The sequence below is a fragment of the Magnolia sinica genome, chromosome 9 (assembly GCF_029962835.1).
Source record: "Magnolia sinica isolate HGM2019 chromosome 9, MsV1, whole genome shotgun sequence".
In the NCBI taxonomy this organism is placed as follows: Eukaryota; Viridiplantae; Streptophyta; class Magnoliopsida; order Magnoliales; family Magnoliaceae; genus Magnolia; species Magnolia sinica.
Window position 1 is genome coordinate 15,185,424 of NC_080581.1, and position 27,379 is coordinate 15,212,802.

General features: G+C 41.1%; 1 protein-coding gene across 3 annotated transcripts; it reads right to left on the reverse strand.

Annotated features, from left to right (window-relative positions):
- Window positions 1-397: 397 nt before the first annotated feature.
- On the reverse strand, window positions 398-26,183 carry LOC131256973 (omega-6 fatty acid desaturase, chloroplastic). 3 transcript variants are annotated; one of them, XM_058258096.1, is made up of 10 exons: window positions 25,931-26,098; window positions 25,739-25,793; window positions 6,118-6,356; window positions 5,868-6,011; window positions 5,063-5,214; window positions 4,124-4,246; window positions 3,485-3,662; window positions 2,761-2,879; window positions 1,827-1,941; window positions 398-786 (listed from the first exon to the last, which is right to left on the reverse strand). In XM_058258096.1, the coding sequence occupies exons 1-10, from the start codon at window positions 25,967-25,969 to the stop codon at window positions 625-627; spliced, it is 1,326 nt and encodes a 441-aa protein (XP_058114079.1). In that variant the 5' UTR covers window positions 25,970-26,098; the 3' UTR covers window positions 398-624. The 3 variants fall into 3 exon arrangements, with proteins under 3 accessions (XP_058114079.1, XP_058114078.1, XP_058114080.1); XM_058258095.1 differs by lacking the exon at window positions 25,739-25,793 and having other exon boundaries at window positions 25,931-26,183; XM_058258097.1 differs by lacking the exons at window positions 2,761-2,879; window positions 25,739-25,793 and having other exon boundaries at window positions 25,931-26,183.
- Between the last annotated feature and the right edge of the window lie 1,196 nt (window positions 26,184-27,379).

The window sequence follows — 27,379 nt, forward strand, 5'->3', positions numbered from 1 at the left end:
ACATAAGCCGAAGAGACAGACCAGATGAGAAATGAAATGGCCATACAGTTTTCTATAATTTTCTATTAGCTAATTATTATTATTATATGGCCACATATGGTGGGTGGCAATTACCGCGCATTTCAAAACTGGCTCTTAAAAATTCGGGCTCTAGAATGCTGCTAGATTCCTGCCAACCATCTTTAAAAGGTGAGAGATGATGGCCCACATGACTCTCAGTGACTGCAGCATGCATCAACGTCGTGCCTATCTATAATAATAATAATAGTCATTTCATAACAAAGGATTTCCACATTAGATTAATATATCAATCTATGATATTAATTGCCAATATCATTTCAAATTCGCTGTAGGTAGTCTAATGGTGTTTTGACACAATGCTAACATGATTGGCATCTTGACTAGATAAAATGCAAGTTGCAATAATAAACTTCATTAGCAGTTTCCTTCAATTCAAAGGACTCATATAGTCATGCAATTAGAAAGGGACATTACAAGCAGAAGTGAGAAAATTGGCAAGAAAATTGGAAAATGCTCAGTAGCATTTTAGCCAAAAAAAAAAAAAAAAATTTAAATAAAAATAGAGAAAATCAAATGGTAGACCTACAGATTTAAGCTACGGAGTCATGCGTAGTTGGGCATTACTTTTCGGAGGAATGCAATCGGCTGAGAATCTTGGGGGGAAATGTCATCGAAAGGAATGTAGTTTTGCTCCTTGTTGTAGACATGACATGTTGTCATTATCGTCTTCATTAATCGCCAATTCCAGCTTGCTTCGTTGAGATACTGTTCGTACAAAATGTCCCAAAAGAGGGGGAAAAAAAAAAGTGAGTATATCAGAGTCGATTGGAGATAAAAATGCCTCAAAGGTTTAAGAATCATGAATCGAATGAAGAGGGATTATACTGCTTAAATGACTTGGCGACTCAAACGGACTTGTCCGTCTCAAGTTATGACTCACACGAACTGGGGCTGAATCAGCTCAACTCGGCCAAGTCGGTGGGTGAATCTTCAAGGCGATTCATTGCGTCTGACCAAGTCTTAAGTTAACTTGGCCGTGTCACATTGGATTTGTCCGAGTCTTAAGACCATGGTTTTTATCAACTCATCAAGCATTAGATCAGCCTGGTAAAACATATGCAGCACGGATCTTATGGTGATCTGAGTCATTCCTACAGTGGGCCAGATGGTGGTTGGAAGATACCCAAAAGATCTTTCATGTTGGATAATTCTAAGCAACTGACCGGGCCCATTAACAGTGGATGTTTGATCAACTGATTGGGGAACTATTGTGGCATAACCCATCACATGATGAGGTCCACAAGATCAACAGTTTAGCTTACCAATAGATGGGTAGCACCTCCACTATTGTTGGTTCAAACAAAAAAGAAACAATGTTTCTTTGGATTAAGCATCATATAGTGAGGAATTATATGAAGTTTGAGCCAATGATTTGCATGGCATCCTTGATCCTTTAGTCTGTACAGTGAAGACCCCTGGCTTAATGATCCAAGCCTTTTATCCGATGGGTCCTAACATGGATGGGGAATTCCCCAAAAAAATCCCAGATTGGAAGATTGTAGCCATTTTCCATTGTGGACCATTATTGCATTTTCTTCTTATCCGTCTATTTGCAGGCTACTAATGGAAGGGTTCGAATAGATCGATTAGCAGCATTTTTAAGGAATCTCTCATCCACATTGAGGCCCATCAGACCAACGGTAAGATCAATGATCCATGGGCCACTTTGTCCAATCCAAAGGCTTGAGGATACTATGCATAAGTACAAGGTTCGTGTAATTCCTCTTACATCACATGAAGTTTACCTTGCCCCAGTTCTCTTGGAGAGACTGATGCGCTGCCCGGAGGTTGTAGCTTGGTATCCTCGGAGAAATATGGTGCGGGATGTGCACATTGATATCGTGACAGAGGATCTCTATCCTGCAAGAAAAAAATAAAAATAAAAATTGAAAATTAGCTAATGATGCTTTCACCATTTCTCTAGGATTATAGATTCTATTGCCATTCCATGAAATAAGATGATTGTCATTGCCAAGACTCAAGTGATCCAATCATCATCAAAGAGAAATTATAGGAATCACAATCCATGATATGCACAGTACACTCGTGTTTTCAGATTGTACAAGGGGCCATTTTTTAGGTGATCCAGACCACTGGTCTATTTCACCTGGATTGACTATGCCCGGAAAGAAAGAAAGAAAAAAGAAAAAAAAGAAAAAAAAAAACATTGGTATGACGATCCTGACCATACAATTAGATGGCCTGAAAATGGACAGCTCACAATAGATATAGATGTGAAAAAAGGCCCAAGATAGGTGGTTGCAATCTTCCTGTCTGAACCACAGTGGGTGGGTCATAACACAAAAGTCATCCACAGAATTCAAAGATCCTATCCATCTCAGGCCTTTGGTCATTTAAATGTGGACCGCTTCTAACCTCTCTTTTTGATAATCTATTTGCAGCCACAAAATGAAAGGCTGGCTTGTTCTGTTGAAGATACTTTTAGAGCATGGTCCGCCATGTGGTCACATCAGACAGTCTTGACCAACCAAAAAATGGGCACCACTTGTACAGACTGAAAATCTAAGGACACTGTTCATATCCTTGGTGTGAGAATTGTATGGTTCTTAAAACTATTCCAAACGCTGATGTCTGCTGAGCTACTTAGAATGGCAATCTCACCTCTTTTAACAGCCTAAAAAAGAGAGAAATTTTCAAAGTAGGATATAGATTCCTTACCAACGAGGATATTTGCAATGGACTGTCCCGCCTAGCTGGGACTCGGCAGCATTCCACTCGTCAGATGATTTAAAAGGTATATGAGGAGCTGTATGATGGACCATCGTGAAAGTGCTCATCTAGACAATTACATGAAGTTTTCATGAGAAAAACTACTAGAGCACATTGAAACCGCCTAAAGGATCCCCATCTTGAACATTATACAAGAATTATATGATCCTCGACATGGAGATGCATATAGTTTCCTTGGGTTTTTTGTACCAGTGGGGCCCATGATTGACCTGATAGGCTCCATCATGGATAGATCATGACCCAAAATATCTCCTGGATTGGAAGATCCTAAACTACCAATCTCCTGGATTGGAAGATCCTAAACTACCAATCTCCAGCCTTATCCCTATTGAAGGCAGACTGTCCTTTTCTTCTTCTTCTTTTTTTAACATCTGTTTGCAGGCCATTGGTCGAAGATTAGAACTGTCCAATCGGAATATTAGGATTGCCTCATTGGGACCCATCAGATCAAAAGTTTGGATCAACAGACAGTGGGTCATACTCGTAAAGAATCAAAACCCAAAGGCACTATACATATCCCTTGATTCTAGGATCATATAATTCATCTGACCGTTAAATACATACCAATAATGAATAATACGGATAAATGAAGGTTTTAGAAAGATAGCCAAAAAAAAAAAAAAAAAAAGAAGAGGGAAAAAAAGGGTAGTACCCAAAAGTGATACCCCAGCCATGGCATCAACCAGAACTTTATCCATCCCAATACCCCCGTCTTGTAGACAATTAAAGGCCATCCAAATGCAATAAATGCATATACGCATGCCAAGCTTATCTTCACCCTTTTGATTTCATTCGGTCGGAACTTTTTCAAATCGAAGTGCCACATCAACCTATTAGATACTTAAAGAAGTTAATAATACTATAAAATAAAAAATGGAGTGGGAGAGAAGAATGCTACTTGCAAGCACCCCATATAGCATATGTGCCACACATAGGAGATCCGTGTACCAGGTGGGCCCCATGGTGACTGTAGTTGGCCAAACAATCAATCAAGCCTGCTCCTCAAGCGTGCTACAAGTGTTTAAAATGATGGACGGTCAATAGCCAGTACTCACCAACACATGTGGCCCACCAGGTGGGTGGATGGACTTGACACATATACAATGGGGCCTGCCTAATGAATGGCCCGGATCTCACACCCAAGTGCCATGTGGGGTGCTCTTCTTCAGAACTTGCAAGGAGCAATCCTCTTCAGAAGGACACACACACACACACAAACACTTATTTGTAGAAAACATGATAACACCTGGATCATCTGTGCAAAACATTGTGGAGCCCATACAGATCATACCAGTGAGCAATAGACATCCAAGGCCGAAATGGACCATATCCAAATATAATCGCCTTGCGCAAAGCTGGGGAGTAATCGAACTCTTCCCTCCAAACAGGATGCCAAGCAGTGTCTTCTGACAACCTGAAGAAAAAATGCACGTCAAAAGGAAGCAGTGGAACAGAGAGCTTTGCTAAGCCTGAACACACCCCTCCACACCTCCACCTGCACGCCCATGTGTGCCAACCTGGCATGTGTACCAAACATTTTAAGCCATGCATTAGGTGGGCATGTGTAGACAACCTGGCCCAAAACTCTGTCCTCTCAACTCATCAGGTTAGCAACACATGTATACAAATAATGGATGGTTTAAAATAGGAGAACTGATCACATACCTGCGACGGCACCACAACTTGTGGTACTGATACCATCTTTCCTGACAACGTGGAACTTGTGTTGTCCATCAATACCACGAAAACGGGAGGCCATCTTCCTGAAAACCAGGATATCCACTCACTGGGTGGGTCACACCTGTATGCTGAGCCAGACTGTTGGTTGCCATCACTTCCAACAGTGTGCCCACTTGATGATCCGAACAGCCTGATTTTCAACCGAGGTGATATTCAGGAAAAGATGGTCTGGTATCACAGGTGGTACTTCGATTGTGTGATCAGTTCTCTTAAAAGAGATTGCTGCAGTTTCACATTCAACATAGATGTGTAGCGCTGATGAGTTAACCAGCCTGATATTTCTGTGAGGTAATCAATACAGTGGAATTCACCTAACAAACAGCTTGGACATCCTCCACATGTCCAGATTGGCATGTGTGGCCGCATGTAGAAGTTCGTGTGGTGTATGGGCCTAGCAAAATCCATGCCATGGATTTGATTCCTCTGCGTTATTGTTAATGTAGCAAGCATTCAATGAAATAAATGGAATTAAAGGGAAAAACATACAGACATGTTTGTCTTTGCATGATGTCTATCATGTTTAAAGCGCCATGGTTCATAAGGGTATATCAGGGGCAAAAAGGCCAGAGTCCCAACAATATCTTCCACTAATTTGTTCTTTGAAAATGATTTGTGGGCACAATCATGTCCTATCACAAAAAACTTCAAAAAGAAAGAAAAATAGATAAAACAAAATGATCAGCATAAGAGGCAAATGAAATAAAAGAGTAATGTGGAAATAAAAAACCTGAGTCTTAGAATGCAAAAGCATTTAAAAAGGACTGTGCTAGAGTACCCTGTGTAGGTATGCAGAATGAATCACTTCTGCTAATAGAGCCCGACGTGGGGTGAATGACTTTATGAATGAGGCACATGTGGCATTTATGTGCAGGTGCAGCCATCCTGACCATCCAAAATAGGTCCATTGTTGATGGAGTATACATTTAAAGCACTCTATTCAATTAATCCTAACCATCCACTTATTGCTGCCAAATGGATGGTTAAAAGTAAAATAACGAGTTGTCACAATTTAAAGGGAAAAATCAGATGGTTAATAGTCTTCTCAGTGCAATTTTCAATTATGCTCCATTCAGATCTGCATCAGAGATTTGGACGGTCTGGATTTCTGTACAACTATTCCATGTGTACATTTAAAGAGACACCACACTTTTTTAATGGAGCAAGACTGACATTGGAGTCTTGTGCAAGTCACTCCTCATGCGGTGCTCAGTTAGCAGAATTTACCCAGCTCCACACCTATGCAAGTTTCTTTAGTATTTCCCATTTAGAAAATAGGCAAAGAATAGAATACTAACCCCAGTCACTGCAGTGCCGGTCCACGCCCAAGCCAGAGGGAGCAAGTACCATGGAGCTTTCGAAATCATAAAAATACCCAATGCATAAGAAGTTACTGATATCAAAACTGACTTCCAAGCCTTTGTATCGTCAATTTCAAATACCTTACAACAACATTTTTAGAAGTGTTAGATATGGAAAAACTACTAGAGGAGTGAGTGATGTTTCTTCGTGACATCTTTCTTTTTAAAACTAAGGATTCCTTGGCACCTTTTTAGGTAGGGTATCAATGATATCCTTCAAGGTAACATTCTCCGGAAGCGGTTCTCCAATTTGGGTAAAGCCATAGCTCTCACATATTTTCTTTCTTTGCTCTGCACTATCTATTGAGGGTGCTGGAACTGGGAGTGCCACAGCCTGTGTGACTCTTGCATTCTTCTTGTGAAACAAACATGGCTGAAGTTTGCTCCCTTTGTGAAGAAAAGCTCCCAATTTTAGATGGTATATGCCTGTGTAACAGCAGAACGTTATTATGGATCCAGTCAGCACAAGTGAAACCAATACCCTGAGAGGAATGATAGTGTCCTGATGCATCAGGACATATACAATGTCCTGATGCATACAGTTTGTGTAAGTGGTGCCCATTGTACAACAATTCAGATAGCTGATCTCATGTGTCAAATGTGGATGGGGATGCCCCAAAAGTCCCCCATATTAGAATATTTCAACCCCTAGTCAGTGGCCTAAAATTTACAGTTAAGCAAAATATATTGTGAGAAGACCAGGAAAAGGTCTGAAAACATTGGTGCAGCCCAAGAGAGGGAATGGTCAAGATAACCAATCAGTGGATTGGGTCCAGAAATTATCCCACAAGTGGTACCCACAAAAAAGTCTGATCAGTCAATGGACCATACATGGTAGTCCAATGGATCTCTGGACCCATACGGTCCATATGATTGGGGCTATTCTCTACAGTAGTATTCTATAGGGGCAGTTTGTCAGTTACTTGTCAGGCAACTTTCCCTCAAATATTTTGTTAACTTATTTTGCAGGCCACTTTTTGGGTATTCAAAAGATGTTGGGATGACATGGAATCGGCTACTCAAAAGCCCATTGAGTTAGCTTTCAAACAAGCCCAAGATCATGCAATTTTGATATCATTTTATTATATGACCAATTTATGGATGGGTGGTATGGTTGTAAGGAATCATGGGCAGCAGCACATTGTATGTTTGTTGGGGAATAGGATCCTACAATTCCGATCCTCACTCATTATCCATTAGCCAATTAAAAGACTGACAACAAACAGCAGCGAATCTTCACCCTATTTTCCCGTTGCCTAGTCAAAAGTCGTGTCTACCGCTTAAAAGATTTTCCTTATTGAAATGACTTTGATACCTGTTAATGTACACATTTTCATGTACTCATGCGGTGCACTATATCCTGCAGTGCACCATAGCTTTTGTGAGCAGTGCACCAGTCCAATATGACCCATTTTTTTCATAATGGACTGATTCACTCCCATATCACGTAGCGGGGGTGACATTTCCTCTACATATCAGCCGATACATAACCATTTTTTAATATCATGAAGGTGTCTCTCTGTTAGCTTTGATAGGAATTAGGCTGAGGGGAGATGCAACCACGCTGACAAAAAATTCACATTCATGAGGGAGTGTCGCGAGTTTGTTGATGGAAGCTGATTGTTGATGGTTGTTCTCTTGGAAATCCAAGACCCTTAGGGTCCTAGAGACGACCAAGGCAAGATTGAAGGATATGTGCCTAATACAGGACATGAAAATTAAATATGATATGCAAGATTTTAGGCTTTAAATCATACTAATTCAGAAACAATCACATAAAAATCCCACATTCCATACAAAAGTTCAAGCACTCAATCAAGGGGAATCTTATGCGGATCCAGGCCTACACATGCTAAGGCCAGATCAAACAAAATTATAGACCAAACAAGAATCAAATAAAGGTAAATTCATCCACACATGCACAAAAATAATTCCTCCGATCCAAGGGATTCAGAAATTTCAATTCGGGGAACCCTAAGGTTGAAGAAAGGGCATAAATTTGGGGATTTGAATAATTTAAGTTAGGTTTAGGGATTTTGGATGGAAGAGTGAAAGAGAGGAGAGAGATGAATCAAAGAAGTACCGCACGTGTAGACAGCAACAATGGCCCAGACGCACGTGCGTGTGATCCTGGCCGCACGTGTGTGGGGCTCACTATTCAGAAAAAGGTCACCTTGGCCCTGGTCGGCCAAGGATGGACTCCAAAACCCTCAAATCTCAACTCGATCCGATGCATGGTTTGTGCGTGTTGCTCCGCCGAAGTTTCAGCTCTCCTGCAGGGCCAAATTTTGGAAATCTACTGTAGAGAGAAAAACGGCTGCAATAAAGGATGGATTTAAAACATAGATGATTGTAGGAGGAGAAATATGGATGGAAGAAGGTGGAGGCGAATCAGGATAGGTGTGACTTCGCACCACGATAGTCAGCCCTTCGAAGAAGGGAGGGTTTCGCACCCAATTGAATCTCCACAACTAAGAAATTTAGAGGAGTAGAAAAACGCAGGAATTTTTATTAATATTCAATAATCAAAAAGACTACAAGGGGTGCTTATTTATAACAAAACCCTATACCCCAAAACTCGCACCATGTGCGCAACCTATTACTTGGTGATAAAGTAATCAAAAATAACAACTAATCAAAGTAATCTAAACTGTCCATGATACTCTTAATGACAATAATAAGCAAAACCTAAAATACGAGATTAATTAGACTAATGGGCTACGATCATGAGAACCCATGGTGGGCTTTACATGGCTATCGGGTCGACTCCAACAAACCAAAACGCAGTCCTCTAATTAAGAGGCACTCCTTGGACGTCATCATCGATCTAGATCGATGGTGGGGCCCTCCTCCTTGCATACGTGTAGGGAGGGCGTGCGTGTGCGTGTGATATCCCCATCAACTCTCTCCTGCTGCGAAGATTTCGCCACTGGCAAAACAAAACTCCTGAACGGCTCCAAGATGTCAGGATCAAGTCTCTAAAGCTCTTCCTTAGTGAGCCACGTACTATCTAAAGCTGGGCGTGACTTCCATTTAACCAGGTACTTCTGAAATCCGCCGTCCGACGTTGATACTGTCTGATTGTCCAAAATATCCTCTATTTCCTCTCTGGGTGTGGGAAGGTTAGGTATGAGAGGTAGAGGCAGGGAAGAAAGGTCGGGAAGAAGTCATGGATCAAAGGACAGATCTAAGAATCATGATGGGTGGGCGAAGGACCGGACAAAGTATCAGTGGTCTCCTGAAAAGCAACTAGATCCTCCACATTAAATGTGGAACTAATTCTTATGGAAGGTGGAAGATCTACCACATACGCATTGAGACCGTTTCGTTTTATAATTTTGAAGGGTCCAGCGCTACACGCGTGTAATTTACGAACAGCACCCCTGAGGATATCGCTCGGGCCTAATGCGAAACATCACAGAGTCCCCTACATTGAATTCCTTGAAACGTTTATGTTGGTCTGCAGAAAATTTGTAATGTTCATTAGTAGTAGCGATCTTTCGCCTGATTTCTTGATGCAATGAATGAATGTGATGCGCCAAAGACTTTGCAGACTCTGATGGCCTATAGGACAGTGACATAGGGACAAGATCAATAGGCTTCCTAGGCTTATAACCAGTAACGACTTCAAAAAGACTTAAACCCGTTGACCTATTGATAGAACTATTGAACGCAAACTCGGCTATAGGTAGTACAGTGTCTCATGTCTTGGTGTACTCCCCCACTAAACATCTAAGCAAACTCCCTAGGCTCCTATTGACCACCTCAGTCTAACCATCGGTCTGAGGGTGGTAGGCAGAAGAAAATTAGAGCGTAGTATTCATCATGTGCCATAAAGTCTTCCAAAAGTAACTCATGAATCGCACGTCACGGTCAAACACTACAGTTTTTGGTAACTCATGCAGTTTGACGACCTCACTAAAGAACAACTTGGCAACATGAGATGCGTCTGAGGTCTTAAAATAAGGAATGAAGTAGGCCATTTTAAAAAAACGGTCCACGACAACAAATATGGAATCGTGTTTCCAAATAGTCTTGGGGAGTCCAAGCACGAAATCCATATTGATGTCCTGCCAAGGGATGAATGGAACTGGCAAAGGTGTGTATAATCCTGTATTTTGTTTCTTTTACTTTGCCAGTTGACAAGTACGACACTGCCTTATAATTCTGGCCACGTCTCGCTTGAGGCTTGGCCAATGAAACCTATCCTCCACTAGGGCAATGGTCTTTTCTCGACCGAAATGACCCGTGACCCCTCCTGAATGTAACTCGCAGACAAGAAAATAGCGGAGGGAGGAGCGTGATATGCACAAGCGGTCACTACTAAATAAATATCCGTCTAAAATCAAGTACTCACTACTAGCTCCTGACGGACTATCTAACAATGACGCGTACACAACTCCAAAATCTGGATACTCAGAATAATCTTCTTTAATGTGCTCAAGGCCCGTGACTTCGACACTCATTGAATTGAGTAATGCGACTCGACGACTCAACACGTCAGCAGGCTTATTTTCTATACCCGTACACCGGCCTTATGCTTAAGCACAAAAGTATACTCTTGAAGGAATTGAACCCACTTGGCATGCCTAGGGTTTAATTTCTTCTAAAAGTTCAGATATCTTATGGCCTCGTGATCTGAGAATAAAACGAATCCTTGCCGTAATAGGTAATGATGCCAATGGCGCAACGATTGCACGCCTCATTCAGTTTCTCACTAAAAAAGGCGACAGGGTGCCCTTCCTGAATAAGTACTCCTCTTATGCCGACTCCTGACGCGTCACATGCGACTTCAAAAGCTTTTGAAAAATTCAGAAGTCGCGTGACTAGAGCTTTGGTCATCTTGACCTTTATCTCCTTGAAGGCCTTCGAGGCTGCCTTTGTCCATTGAAACTCACCTTTTTTTATGCAATCCGTGATGGAGCCATAATGGAATTGAAACTTTAAATGAACCGCCTATAGAAGGTGGCTAGGAAGTGAAAGTTGTGCACCTCATGAATATTGCGGGGTTCAGGCCAATTGACGATAGCCTTGACCTTCTCGGGATTCGTCGATACGTCCTTAGCTAACATAATAAAACCTAAGAAGATAACACTACTAGACAAAAACGCACACTTTTTTAGGTTGGCGTACAATTTCTCGGCTCTAAGGATCCCACAAACCTGCCTCAAATAGTTGAGGTGTTGTTCCTTTGTCATGCTATAAATCAAGATATCATTAAAGTATACGACCAGGAACTTTCCCATGAAGGGCCTTAACACTTGGGTCATCACACGCATGAAAGTGCTTGGGGCGTTAGTTAACCCAAAAGGCATAACTAGCCACTCGTATAATCCATCCTTCGTCTTTAAGGTCGTCTTTCACTCATCACCAAGGCGTACACGGATTTGGTGATAACCACTTTTGAGGTCAATTTTTGAGAAGATAGTAGCATTGGCCATCATATCCAACATGTCATCAAGGCGCGGTATGGGAAACCGATACTTGACTGTGATTTTGTTGATGGCCCTATTATCAACACACATCCTCCACGTGCCATCCTTCTTAGGCGTAAGAAGGGTGGGCACGACACACGGGCTCATGCTCTCTCGAATGAAACCCTTCTCTAGGAGTTCGTCAATCTGTCTTTTCAACGTAGCATGCTCTTTTGGGTTCATTCTGTAATGCGAGAGGTTTGATAGAGTCGCTCCAAGGATTAAATCAATGGCATGTTGTATATCCCTCATAGGGGGAAGCTCATTCGGTAGATCATCAGGAAAGACATCACGAAACTCATGCACTACCTGAATGGCTTCAGTGGGTAACTCTATGTTAGCCTCTGGTATACTCTCCCTAATCACAAGGGCGTATACCATCGAGTCCGCCTCCGTTTCTCGCTCAAAGTCCTTAGCATTTAGAATATGGATTGGTTTGAACTTGGACTTCAATTACTTCAATTCTTTTGAGCCGCTTGCACCACTCTATGTGGTGGACTCCTTCCCAGTCGTGTTCTTGGGTGGCAGTGGATTTAACTTGACCTTCTTGCCCTCAAACCTGAATGTACAAACATTCGAACGACCAAATATGATAATATCCCTGTCATAGAGCCATGATTTACCCAAAATGATATGGCCAACATCCATGGGAACAACATCACACCAAAGTGTGTCTTTATATGATCCAAACTGAATAAGAACAAGACAACGGTGCGAGACTGGAATGAACATTTCATTGACCCAGGAGACTCTATAGGGTTGAGGATGGGCTTTCAGCTTCAAGCCCAAATAGCTCACAGTGCTAGTCAATGCCACGTTGGCACAACTACCACTATCCACGATCACCGTACAACTCTTTTCCCCACACTTTGCATAAGTATAGAAGATCATGTTGTGGTGCCAATCGTCAGTATTTTTGGCTTGAGCAAAGGCGCAACGCACCATTGCGAGGGTAACAGACTCTTGCGCTCCCTCTTCCTCATTACTAAGGGTGTCTACTGGCTCATATTCTTCCTCCTCACCGTCACTCTCTGAGGACACTACTTCTACTTGCCTATCAATAAAAAATACTTTGGTGTCCTCTCTCGTGCCGCACTGGTGAGCAAAGTAACCAAACCCGTGACACCTAAAACACCCAGTTACCCCACTTCCACGTGAGCTAGACCCAGCAATTTCTTTTCCCTTATCATCCTTTGGCCGATGTTGAAAACTGTTGAAAGGTTTGCTTTGGTATCCAGTGTTAGGGTTAAGCCCCAGAGGGGTTGGTCTTAGCACTAGAATCGCGAAAGTCAAACCTCCTTCCCACAGATGATTTGAGGTATTACTCGACGTCTAACACTACTTGATACAACTGTTCAATAGTGTCTACGTCTTTGGCGAGCAATTCTCTCCTAACGTCAAGACGGAGGCCCGTTTTAAAACGAACAAGGGTGAGAATGGGGTCCTCATCAACCTCGCAGCGGGTCAAGGACTCTTTGAACTTCTCAATATATTCAGCAACACTCATGAAACCCTGTCGAAGAGACCGCATTCCTCAATCAACCGTAAGCGATAAGAGAAAGGGAGGTACTTCTCCTTAAGTGTCTCTTTCATTTCCCCCCAATGGACTATTGGGAGTTCCCTCGCACTTTCTTTCTTTCGTTCTGCCGTCGCCCAAAACCTCATTACTTGGCCCACAAGCTTTATCTTGTCGAATCGGACTCGACGAGCATCCGACATGTCATACCACTCAAAATAGTGGTCCACATCCGCCAACCAATCTAAAAAGGCTTTAGGGTCCAAGTGGTCATCAAACATTGGGACATCTACTCTAACTCCCTTGAAGAGTTGCGCATCTGGGTCATATTGGTCATGATGTCCCTCGCGGGGTGGGTGCACAGGTGCGTGCCCATGACCAATTCCTTGGCCACCTTCATTCCTTGGTCTAATCTCCTGACCACCTGCACGAGATTGGGCATCTTCCCCAATGGTGGGGTTTGCCCTGAGGGAGGTCTCTAGTTAGGTAACGCGCTCATTAAACTGCTTAAGGCGTTGGTCCATACATTGTTCCAAGCACTTACTCAAAGACTCAACCTGCTAGGTCAACTTGTTCACTGATTCTTGCAATTGCTCCATGTTTAGTGTAGGGTGCAAGCCAAAACCACGACCCGTACATGCGGGCATACAACTACTAACTCAACCTAAGGACCTTCTACGATGAATATATGCGTCTAAATGAGACTAAATGATCCTATGAGACCTTATATGGGGGAAACTACACAACGTCACCAAAATTCAGCAATATAGCTGTCAAAATAAAGGGATAACAAAAAATTTCAGCAATATGAATTGCTAACTTTCTGATAACAGAAATTTCAGCAGCTTATATCAAGATTTATGGACTTCTAAACAACTATATATGATGAGACTTGATGCACAATGGACATAAACAAACTAAACCCTAAACATGTAATGCATTCCCCTATAAGAACCCTAAGCTCTGATACCAAATTTGATGCAGGACATGAAAATTAAATATGATATGCAAGATTTTAGGCTTTAGATCATACTAATTTAGAAACAATCACATAAAAATTCCACATCCCACACAAAAGTTCAAGCACTCAATCAAGGGGAATCTTATGCGAATCCAGGCCTACACATGCTAGGGCCGGATCAATCAAAATTATAAAGTAAGAATCAAAGGAAGGTAAATTCATCCACACATGCACAAAAATAATTCCTCCAATCCAAGGGATTCAAAAATTTCAATCGGGGAACCCTAAGGTTAAAGAAAGGACATAAATTTGGAGATTTGAATAGTTTAGGTTAGGTTTAGGGATTTTGGGTGAAAGAGTGAAAGAGAGGAGAGAGACGAACCAGAGAAGTACCGCACGTGTGGACAGCGGCAATGGCCTAGACGTACGTGTGTGTGATCCCGGCCGCACGTATGTGGGGCCCACTATTCAGAAATAGGTCACCTTGGCCCTGGTCGGCCAGGAATGGATTCCAAAACCCCCAAATCTCAGCGCGATCCGATGCACAGTTTGTGCGTGGAGCTCCGCCGAAATTTCAACCCTTCTGCAGGGCCAGATTCTGAAAATCTACTGTAGAGAGAAAAACGACTGCAATAAAGGATAGATTTGAAGCGTAGATGATTGTCGGAGGAGAAATATGGATGGAAGAAGCTGGGGGCAAATCGAGAAAAGTGTGGCTTCGCACCACGGTAGTCAGTCCTTCGAAGAAGGGAGGGTTTCGCACCCAATTGAATCTCCACAACTCAGAAATTTAGAGTAGAAAAACGCACGAATTTTTATTAATATTCAATAAAAAAAAATACTACAAGAGGTGCCTATTTATAATAAAACCCTATACCCTAAAACTTGAGCCATGTGCGCAACCTATTACTTGGCGATGAAGTAATTAAAAATAACAACTAATCAAAGTAATCTAAACCATCCATGATACTCTTAATGAAAATAATAAGCAAAACCTAAAATACGAAATTAATTAAACTAGTAGGCCACGATCATGAGAACCCATGGTAGGCTTTACGTGGCTATCGGGTCCACTCCAACGAACCAAAACGCAGTCCTCTAACTAGGAGGCCTTCCCTGGACGTCATCATCGATCCAGATCGATGGTGGGGCCCCCCTCCTCCTTGCGTACGTGCGTAGGGGGGCGTGCATGTGCGCGTGATATCCCCATCAGTGCCTCTTGCCAATGTTTTCAATATCGGCCGATACATCGCACGGATATCTTGTATCCCACCTATGTGATGCGAAACACGCACAAGTAGTGCTGATATATCCCACCTGTTCGATCCAATGAGCAGCTTCGATTTTCAATCCCTTTTTTTGTGAATCATGTTAAATCGGTGTCAAATGGTTACAAATCCATGCTTCTTCATGTTTTGCATGAAAAATCATGAATTTGGAGCTTTGATTTCGAGATTTGGAGAGATGAATCGAGTTGCGAAAAATTGGTGAAAAAAAAATCAATTTCTCACAAATCGGTTGCAATCTTTGTGCCCAAACACAAAATCAAACGTGCATGTAAGTTGTAACCTGATCTAGTGATTTTTGGTAATTTGGGGATTTTTCGGGAAAAAAATATATTTTTTAATTAAAAATGTTAAAAGATATATTTTTTTCAAAATTCCACTTCAATCAATGATCAATTGGTCCCCATTTCAGAGTATTCAAGAGTTTTTAATGAAATCATCATCACGTATACTCTAATTTTGGGATTTGGTAAAAGATGAGCCGATTTGCAGAAAATTTGGAAATTCTCAAAAAATTTCTAAAATTTTCTCAAATGAGTACTAGCATTATGTTAGAAAGTATATTCACTGGTATCATTCTAGTATGACTTGGGCATAGTATTGTTAGTTTGTAGAGTACCAATAGTATGCCCAGCCCCGTCGAGATGAAGATGATGATTTTAAGCCATTGTGCAACTCTATGTGGGTTTGAGCTACAGCTGCACACATTATTCATAGGTATGTTTCTAATTTTCTACTTCTTCTGCTTTTGAATGTATTGCTTGTGTTTCCATACATCTCTTCTTGCATTAGTTCAATCAGACAAAGCATAGATTAGGACCCCATACAAAGGAAACCTATTATGTGCACTTATTATTATTATTATTATTATTATTATTATTATTATTATTATTTATGTTTTGATTTTATTATTATTGTTATTATTATTATTATTATTATTATTATTATTATTATTATTTATGTTTTGATTTCTAAGTGTGTATTGATGCCTTTTTCAACAATCCCCGAAGTTTCATTGAAAAATTCGACCAATTTCTCAATGTTTCCACAAGTTTCCTAATGCGATACATTACACAATACAACCGATATATCCCATGCAATAACCAATATGTATTTGTATCCCAAAGGTGTGATACATTACGCGATAACGATGCGGAAAACATTGCCTCTTGCTTACTTTCTTCTCTTTAATCCTGAGAATGACTAATGTTACTGCGGACAACTTATCTCAGTGTGGTAAGACAAACATTTATTGTTTGAAAGTGACTCTCATTCATTGCATTGATGAATAGAGTTTTGTTTCTGTAACATATTTCGTCTAAGTGGACCCCGCCTAGCTTGGAGATAGATATGTGTGGTGGTTACTGGGTAACTACCTACCCATTTATTGAAGCAGTTAGGGCCTGTTTGGATTCGCGATTAGGGGTGTATTGCATTGTATTAATGGGACTGATGTGACATAAGCAATGTTTGGTTAAGAGTAGTCGACCTTCATATACAACGCGCGCGAATACATTGCGAAGCCAAAATCTCTGACTGGCGGTATTGTACTGCCAGTGCATGCCGCTGCCATTTGTATAACGCCTTCATTGCGTTGTAAACGTGGACGACTTTCAAACAGGCCCTTTTGTTTTTTGTATCCTATGGAGAACAGGTGATCTTCTCCACCGCCTCCTCCATAGATCGTCTGAGAGCCTGCATGTCGGCATTTTGTTCCGAACCGGCCCTTCCGAAGATCCCTCTGCACATACAGTCACCGTTATAGCTCTCTGCAAGCTTGCTCGTTGCAAATCGAGCCATCGTGCAAAGCAGTTCCTGTTGCCCGAAAGCAAATCCATCAGGTACGGTCATCTCCCTCCTGCAAATCAGGTTGGTTATATTCAACCACCTGTAACCATGATCGGAAAGGGTTGTATCTTGCATGAGCCTCTTTGATGCAAGACGCCCCTCTTATTGGTGTGTATACGGTCTATATTACACACCCGGGACTGTCTACACCCTATTCCAGCCGATGGGAGGGAAATCTGCAAATAATCCAAATCCATATTGGGATTTCACAATGCCTTGCTGGTAAGCGTCGATGGATTGAATTGACGGGTGCATGCTCTGCTGTATTGGACAGATGAGATGACTTTATATTTTAACATTTCGCAATTTCGATACTTGTTTCTTCTATAAAACCCTCTTCTTCGTAACATACCAACCCTTGAACAAGCTCTTCAAAATCATCTGTTAGATAGGGAAGTTTTGCGTCCTCTGTACGCTCTGCATCATCCGATCGGATTTTAAAAAAAGGTATTACTCGTTCATATCTATTACATGCAAGATGCATTATTTCTTTCATTTCAAATCGATTTCCTTGGGGCTTTGAAGGATGAATATCTGTTCATATTATCCTCTCCATATTCAACATCAATTTCCCTGTTATGTGAACGGGTTGTTCACTGTATGATGTCTCCTCATTACATCGACTAGTAATGCATTTGTTATAAGATGGCCGCAAGGTGTTAGATGACGTTCAATTTTTTTATTCAATGCCACCTTCAAGCCTTGCAGATTGTAACATATATTGGTCAGCGCTGGTAGATTCAGTGCTGGTAGGTTCATCCATTTACATGCTTCTGTCTTAACAAAGACTAATCGGCATGCCACCATCGAACTTTATTGCTTCTAAATTACCTTACTTTTTGTAATGTCTGATGTCTGAACTCAGAAGTTGTAAATACAACTACCGACAATTGCATGTTAATAGCTTTGTTGTGTGATTGCGTTTATTAGCAAGTTAATAAATTATCTGCTAAAATTATCTAATGTCCATACTCAACTTTTTATGTATTCATCTCAACTTTTTGTAAATCATCAATTTCGAAAAGACTATCAATCCCAATACAATCTCCACTACAATGGAAGTGTTTGCTGTATAGTCATTTCATGTTAGAGGAGGTATAAATATTCAATTTATTATAATTCCCATTCAGATCTCTTTTGAGTTCTATTGAGCTGCAATGGCTTTCGAAAGTGCGGATAATTCCGATGAAAGGTCCTCTGGCAGTGAATGGAATGTCAGTGAAATTGCAGCTGCAATTACAGCCATTACAGCTTCAGTATGTGTAATCGGAGCAGCTGAATACTATCACCGGTTCTGTATGAAGGCAAACCTTGCTGGTGATCACATTGAAAGGGATAGATTCATCAGCCGAATCATACGTAAGAGCAATAGTGACTGTCTTGCGCAGCTGAGGATGGGCAGGGGACAATTTTTCGAATTATGTTCGTTGTTGAGAGATCGGAATCTACTATTCGATAGCAGGAGATGCATGTTGGAGGAGCAGGTTGTAATATTTCTTCATACTATCGGACATAATGTACGTAATCGAGTCATTGGTCATCGTTTCACAAGATCTAGTGAGACTGTAAGCTGACACTTTACTAGAGTGTTGGATGCTATAATTGGTCTATATCCAGAGTATGTGAAGTTTCCTGGATTACACACACCCAAGGAAATATCCGACAACCCTTTATGGAGCCCATATTTTCAGGTAATGTGAGTACATGTGTTGGAGCAGTTACTAAATAGTACCATGAAAGAATGAATTGATCATGTGGCAAACTTTTAATTGTAGGATTGCATCGGGGCCCTAGATGGTACCCATATCCCGACTCATTTGCCAAAAGAATCAAGCTCAACATTTAGAAATAGGAAAGGATTTCTGTCACAGAATGTTTTGGCCGCATGTATGTTTGATATGAAATTTGTATACGTACTTGCTGGTTGGGATGGATCCGCATCCGATGCTCGTGTGTTACAAAATCCACTAACCCTTCGACCTAATTGTTTCCTTATTCCACACGGTAATTGGCTAAATGGGGTGATTGCTTGCATTATAACTATTTATATATGTAATTCAACTGAAACAGATCTTGCAATGTGTAGAAAAATATTATGTTGTTGATGCCGGATATGCACATACGTCTGAATTTATGGCACCATATCGAGGTGTGCGATATCACCTGAACGAGTTTCATACGGGAAGGAAGCCTGCCAATAAAAGGAACTGTTCAATTATCGTCATGGACAACTGCATAATGTCATAGAGCGTGCATTCGGGCTTCTAAAAGGCCGCTTTCCTATACTACGTACTCCTCAATTTAAGTTTATAACGCAAGTGAAAATTGTTATAGCTTGCTGTGTCTTTCATAATTTCATCCGTGTTGCCGGTGATGATGGACTGGCAGAGGAAGTTGAGGACAGTGGAGACAGTACAATGGATGTTTTGCCTTCCGCAGTAGATGTAACTACGGTGGAAGAAGGACAAGCGTTAGCTCGGGTGACGGATCATGCACGCGATGAATGAACACGTAAGAGAGACGAGATAGTTGAGAGAATGTGGAATGATAGGCTTCCACGCATAAGACAACGTACTTAGACTTGCCTGGTTTATGTAATTATCTGCTTTGTTGAAAGCAAGAATATTTTAACATATATTTTCACCATCTTCTTGATACTTATCATATTTATTTGTGATGAATGTCATCCATGTCTATATATGACTAATATAGTCATGCATCAATTGGCTTTAGCTGTCATGTTTCCATTAACATTTTCTGCTTGTAGGTTCAATGAATTTTTTACGGAGCACATTCAAGGACACGAAGAAGAAAGAAGTGGAGTCATCACCTAGTAAGAAGGTTCTTGTGTCCAACCATTGCCCAAGCTCACCTGCTGAAAAAAGTGGCACTCCAAAAAAGAAGCAAACTCCTACAAAGACCCGGCCATCACCAAGAAGTGTCCCTCAACTGAAGCGTACTTTAAGTGGTTCAAGTAGAGTAAGTAGAATTCAATGGACAGATAGTATGGACAACGCACTAGTTGATGCGTTGGTGGAACAGGTGAATCTGGGTCTTAAAAGTGACATCGGTTTTAAACCTGAAGCTTATAAAGCCACCATTAAAGAGATACGATGCTTGTGGGATATTTTTAGAGAACCGACATATATTGGGCAATAAAGGACATGCTCAATGCCTCAGGATTCGGATGGGACGACTCCCAGAAGATGGTGATAGCTACTGAGGATGTATGGGAAGGATACATTGTGGTATAAATTGATTTTATAATTTCTTAATATCTTTTAAAGAACTGATTTGTAATAAATGATTATAACATTTTGTCATTGTGTGAACAGACCCACCCCTATGCTGAACGGGTTCGAGGCAAACATGTGGACAGATGGGACGATCTCGCCTTCATGTTTGGCAATGATTTTGCCCACGGCGAGTTTGCGAATACGGCATATTTTTCTCCCATATCCAAGAAACGGCGCGGCCGTGACGAAATGAACTCCGATGATGAATCGGAGGAGGAGCCCTGCCAGACTGTGCATCTCTCATCCTCAGATGAGGATGATCGGAGGGCAACTCCCCGATTTCACGGTGGTGAGGATTTAGTAAATCAGGCAAAGCGAACAAACAGAAGCCCAATGGAAGCCACCTCATGTTCTCGCCATAGTCGCGCTGATGAGAGTGCTTTTAGCCGTAGGAAGAGTACACCAAGTGAACAGATTGGGGACAGGATGGGGGTGGTCGCAGAAGCCGTGAACAACCTAACCATTAGAATGGCGCAGGGGAAAAGTATGACATGTGTGCAACGTCTGTTGGGTATCCTTGAGGAGGTAGATGATCTTTCCAGTGAAAATCAAATTCGGGCTGCTAGGGTGTTGCAGGGTGATTTAATCAGTGCAGGTTTTTTTTTTTAACTGGGACATGAACGACGAAAGGAATGGATAGGGAAAGTTATCCTTCCTCGCTGTGGTCCAGACTGAAAATGGCCCTTTTGTTTTTTATGCTGACTGTTATGTGGTTATAACTGGTTGGTTTTTTTTTCCTCTTGCTTTTGGGGTGGATACTGTTTCTAGTGAGACTGTGAATGGGTGCGTTCGGGTTTACTTCCTGGCAACGCTGTGGATTATATGATTGCTGCTGGAACAGTAATCAGATCTTTAATGTCTTGGACTGCTATATATTAAATCTGCAATGCTACTTTTTGTTGCAGGTTCTGACTTTAACTGCTATGCGATATTCTGTTTAAGATTATATCTGGTGCCAGTTTACATTATTCAGCAGTAGTTTCTGCTGATTGATTATGTTGGAGGAATTCTGCCCTTCTGTGATTCATAACACTCTTCATCTCATAGTTGTTATGTTTCAATTGTTATATCTGGTAGGTAAAGATGTTGGAGGATTTCTGACTGTAACTGGTTGAGAATGGTACTTGTGTCACAGGTGTCCTTACTCAGCAGTAACTTCTGCTGGAGTAAAATGTTGGAGGATTTCTGAGTGTAAGTAGTTGAGAATTGCTTTTCGAATACAATTTTACAGATATCGCGTGAATTTAGATGTTTGTGATTTCGGTTTGTGATTCATATTCTGGTGATGGTCTATTTTTGTTTTTTCAGTTGTCAACTACCTATCATATTTTTATTACATCCACATTTGTTAGTATTTTTGGTTGCACATGTAGCCTCTAAAATCGGTTAGCTGATGCTACTCCAGCTTGTTGTGAAGCATTTCAAAGTAACACTGCTAATAATTCTTAAAATGTGAAGTTTTTGATGTTGAATGGCAATATGAGTATTGCATTATGGACTGATACACTCTTCACTTGCATTACAGTTGACAGATTATTTTGTAATTTAGGGCGCTATAAATCAGGCTTGGAGTGATGACGGGTCACTTAAAATTTGAATGATTTGTTAACGGTGGCAAAAGGAAGATGACTTTTTTTTTTACTTTTTTTCTAATTATCATACTGATTAAGGCATTGATTAATGCTTACAGCAGAATAAAGTAAAAGTATTATGTGGTGTTTTTGGAAAGGAATCCCGGGATCTATGCAACATGGGATGACTGTAATGCTCAAGTTCACGGTTTCAGTGGATGCAAACACAAGCCTTTCCCGACTTTCGAAGATGCTACGAATGCCTAGAATTAGTATCAAGTTAGTAGGATATTAGTTATTTCATATGTAGATTTATTTTGTTAGTTGAAGCAGTGAAGAATAAATCATATCTATTTCTTGATTGGCAGAAAAAAATTTCTGTTTACTATATCATTTAGGCTTCTTTCCCCGATCAGATGGCGTGACTAGCAACTGGAAGTGTCGTTGTTCATGCATCTCATCCTCCCTCAACAATGGACAGTGGCAACTGTGTAGCTACTCTCACAGATCGAACCCAAATCACCACTAGGAATGTGCGGGAAGCTGCCAACGCCGAGAGGGTGACCGTTGCTGATGTTGGAGACGATCAATGCATGACTCTATTGTTTCGTTTGTTGCTTGGATTGTTGATTTTTTATGCCAGTAAAAGGTTTTTCTTTCGGATTTAGTTACAGTGAATGGTTGAGGTGAATTCTGCAGCTATAGTTTTTAGTTGTTTTTTTGTAAACATCATGACTGGGTCCTCTAACTGTATCATGGACTGTATTCCAGATAAGTTCAAATCGGGTTGGATAAACCGATCAGAAATTAACAGATGATGTTTTTGAACTATTTTGGTATTTTATTTTTTTTGAACTGGGTCCTCTGGAAGAAGCTGTCATTTGTTTTGTTTTAAAGTCGCAGGTAACTTTATCATATTATTTTGTCTCATTGTCTCCCTCTGGGATATAGTACGACGCAAAGGTGGGCCACATCATGGTCGATCAGCTATTTCAAAACCAATGGACAGTCTGGATGAGCTCCGACCTCATCGTGGGGTCTACAGTTGGGCAATCAAACCAGCCTTTTCCTATAGTTAACCATTTTCTCCCTTTTCGGACAGACATTTCTCCCAGCATGTTCTTGCGCTTGTCACTCAGGCTGGCATGCGATCATTTTCTGACTGTTGATCAGAGGTCATGGTCGATGTTGCTGATAATGCCTCGATAGATGCCCTCTATACCGTGGTTAACGTCATTTCTTTGAATGGATGGATAGAATTCTTCAATGGACGGATCAGATGAATCACATCAACTGACGGTGGCCACCACCGTCATATGAAGTGGACGAGAATTGGAAAGGAAAGAAAGAAAAAATCAAACCGTACCACCACCACCTATGAAATAAACGAGAATTAAAAAGTGACGGTGGACGGATCAGATCATGTTGGACGGATCACCTCATGTTGGACAGATCAAATCATGACGGATCAGATGAAGCATATCAACTGACGGTGGCACCACCACCTATGAAAGAAACGAGAATTAAAAAGTATATATCTACAATCCGCACAAAGCAGCTATTGAATGTTGACCGTTTGTACAATACGCACGCCTAGTACTTCGTATCCAAACATTGATCTGTACAAGATATTGTATACTTGCCCACACAATACCTCCTATCCAAACATTGAATAATGGCATGGTGATAAGGATGTATTCTGAGGCCTATCCTGTGTATACATGAACAGTACCCAAATACAATACAATACAATACTATACACGAATCCAAACAGGCCCTTATGTAATTGCACAGCAACCTCTCTTGGTTATATAACCACAAAGAAATCTCTTGAAAGAGAGATTTTCAACCCATACGAATAGAAACAACGATCATCACAAAGAGCAAGCAAAGAGAAGGAAGTTCGGGTTCCATCAACCACATGATTTTCAATGTGGATTATTGGCAAGAATAAGGTTGTTCCTTTAGACACCTTCCTTCATCAGTGAAGTAGCAGACCTACTTTCGGTGACATGAGACGCGTCCGGAAATATCCAACATCCGAGCCTTCACCTTCCACTGCCGTTGGATCAAGGAATCTCTTCAAGGTAGAGGATTTCTAACAGTTTCCTCACTTTTAGGATAGGGAAAGAAAAATCATTCGCCGTGTTAGAGAAAAACCATTCAACAAATGGGGCAATTTCACTATCATCAATAAACCCAATTAGAGCCTTCACCTTCCACTGCTGTTGGATCAAGGAATCTCTTCAAGGTAGAGGATTTCTAACAGTTTCCTCACTTCATGGTTGCAAAAACTTCATGAAACAGTTTGGACTCATTCAACAAATGGGGCAATTTCACTATCATCAATAAACCCAATTAGCATTCGCCATCATTATCATCATCAAGGGGTGGGACAGATAGCCTATCCAGTTGCTTATCAGGCTCCTGGAATCTTATCCATCAGATCCAATGGGTCTGATTTGAGGTCTGTACTCTGTTCAGACTGTGGTCCCCACCAATGACAGTTGGCCTATGACCTCGCTGGGCCATGTGTTTAGACTGTTAGACCAACTGCAGGCCTCAGATGACCCATAGGCCACACATGTGGACTGACTAGCATGATTAGCACTATTAGTTTCCTAATTAAGAAAGAATTCAGAAATTCAGAGCAATCTCAAGCAACAAAAGTCCATGAGAATACAATTGTTCTTCAAATGCGATAACAATGAGGAAACCCGTCAATCTATTCAAATCCAACTTACAATTTAGGTTGTGTTTGGATGTACAATTCACTACAATTGCAATAATCAAGCCATGAAAAAGTGCAACGCTTAAAAGTTCGATTGGTCCCACTCGAACCGAACAACGACGTTATTCATTTTACATTTGGCTTGAAACAACAGCAATTGCAGTAACATCAAGAGAATCAACATTTCTTCTTTCGCAAAGAAATGATAATCACTACTCACTTCCATTCCATTACAATTCAAACACCGCAGTCAAAATCAATTGGACATCCAAACACGCCATTAAGCAGCTAAAATTCAGAACTGACGCAGGGATGAATGTGATGAGGTCGATCACCCTCTTCCTCAAGGATAACTACTTTGAATCCACGGAGCTTCTCTGGACTCCTCACAGAAACTTTTCAAATTCACAAGAAAGAAAGCAAGAAAAATAGAAACAAATTCTATAAAATTCGTAATTTGACTGATGAATGAAATAAACGAGTTCACCACCCTTTAAATAGGGATACTAAGCATGGGAGAAGTTTCAGAATCAAACTACAACTAAAACTCCTAGAAATCGCAACTTACTATAAATAGTCAACTTACTATTTATAAACGGTAGTTATGTCTACCAGTGAGCAAGGTTTTCGGCCAAAAATAGTAAGTGTCCTATTTGGCTTCATAAGGACTTTTCATGTTGGGTGCAACTCCTAAAGTCCAACGGATGAAGAGTTATACTCAAATCAAAACTTACTATAAATAGTAAAAACGAAAATAAAACGGGATTTCGACGATGGTATTTTGCAAATTCGGCGTGGGCAACCCAGCATAGGTTGGGTGGTTAAAGTAGCTGTCCTACCCCAAAATCATATGCGGTGAATAACTCATTCCGAATTGCGAGATACGCCGGATTTAAGGTCCTCATTCCGAATTGCGAGATACACCCGATTTAAGGTCTGACAGTCCAGATCACTTCTGTCATGGACCGGGCCTTTTCTGATCCATCTTGGCCATAAACTGTCCGCGGCCCCCTCTACATCACGAACCCAAGTACACCAAAAACCAAAATCTAGAAAGAAAAAAAAAAAAAGCGACGATGAAGAAAAATACAAATTGGGTTCGTGCGTAAAGGCAATAAAACGTACCAGGAGGAGTATTCAGTGAAAATCTACGGCTACGAACTGCCGTTTGTTGGGGGGCCTGAAATCAGAATAACAAATGTATAATTTTGAAATTAAAAAATTTAAAATAAAAAAAAAAACCAGCAAATTTCAAGGTGGGGGTCTTGTATGGAGTTAGAGAGAGAGAGAGAGAGAGAGAGAGAGAGGAATGGTTACCGCAAGATGGAATCTGGAATCTGCAAGTCTGCAAGCCATCTGCAAAAGCAGAATTTCTGCAGAAACTCCAGTCCAAAAGTGCCCCCTTCGGAGCGAGAGAGAGAGAGAGAGAGAGAGAGAGAGAGAGATGAATTTCCCGAAGAGGAAGTAATAGGGAGGCTGAGGATGCTGATAGGTGTGGATGGGATTTTGAGGTTGATGATATGGACACGTACAGTGTGGCGATTCGCGCGAGCATCAGGGGCGGTTACACGCCTTTCATACGAACCTAAAATTTACATTCCGGCGCCTTTTCCAGTAAGGTTTTGCAGCAAGGCACTCCTAAACTGAAGCACCTGTCACCAGCGTTCCCAGCGCCGTGTCTAGTGAGGAAGCGGATTGCCAACTGAGTAAACTGTAGGGCCCACCTTGGATGTATGTATCTTATCCACGCCGTCCATACGTTTTAGAAGATCATTTTATGGAATGGGCCCAAAATCGAAGCATATATAAAGCTTGAGTGGACCACATCAAAGGAAACAGTTTGATTTTAATACTTACCGTTGAAAACTTCTTGGAGGCCACGGAAGTTTTGGATCAAGTTGATATTTGTGTTTTCCCTTCATCAATATCTGGGTGACCTTATGAACAGGTTGGATGACAGATAAACATCACTTTGGCCCGAGGAGGGTTTCAGCGGTGGTCACCATTATCGCCACGGTATCATGTAGTGTGGTCCACTTGAACTTTGGATATGCTTCGATTTTGGGATCGTCATCTGGAAAAAACGGATGGACGGCGTGGATAAGATACATGTATCCTCAGTTAGCCCCACATAGTTTCCAGTATGCTTTGGGCAATCCACTTACGTTTTTTTTTTTTTTTGGAAAGTTGGGTTTGGCCAAGGGTGGGTTAACCCTACCTTATGTTTAGGTGACATTCATCGACAATTAGATGCATCACCGCATTTTAGGCCTAATGAAAAATACAGCCCCATTAGAGATTGAGGTGGACTACATTATTGAAAACATTGTATAGGGCAACTCCTAGTCTCTAAATATTTTCCTTGAAAGTGGTCTACCTGAATCATCGATGAGACTGATTTTATTTTTTTTTTCCAGGCATAAATTTGTATATTTTACCCAGCGGATGGAGTTGATTTCATATAATTACATCGGTGGACCCTAAAAAATCAAGGGTGAATGTCTCTCTCTCAACCATTTCCTTTATTGCGATCCACAAATATTGAGAAAATAACAATGGAGAAAATTGAAATCAAATAAAAGTAATATTAAACTAGGAATAGGTTCGAAGCACGTAGCGGATACGTTTTTCTTAAAGTGTTATTCACCCCATCTCATTGTATCAAATTGTTGTTGGGTTTTTGACAAACCTCTTCTCCGGTATGACAAGCGTTGGTGGATTAGCCGGCAACAATCATGAAAATTCCATAACAAGAACTTGATATGC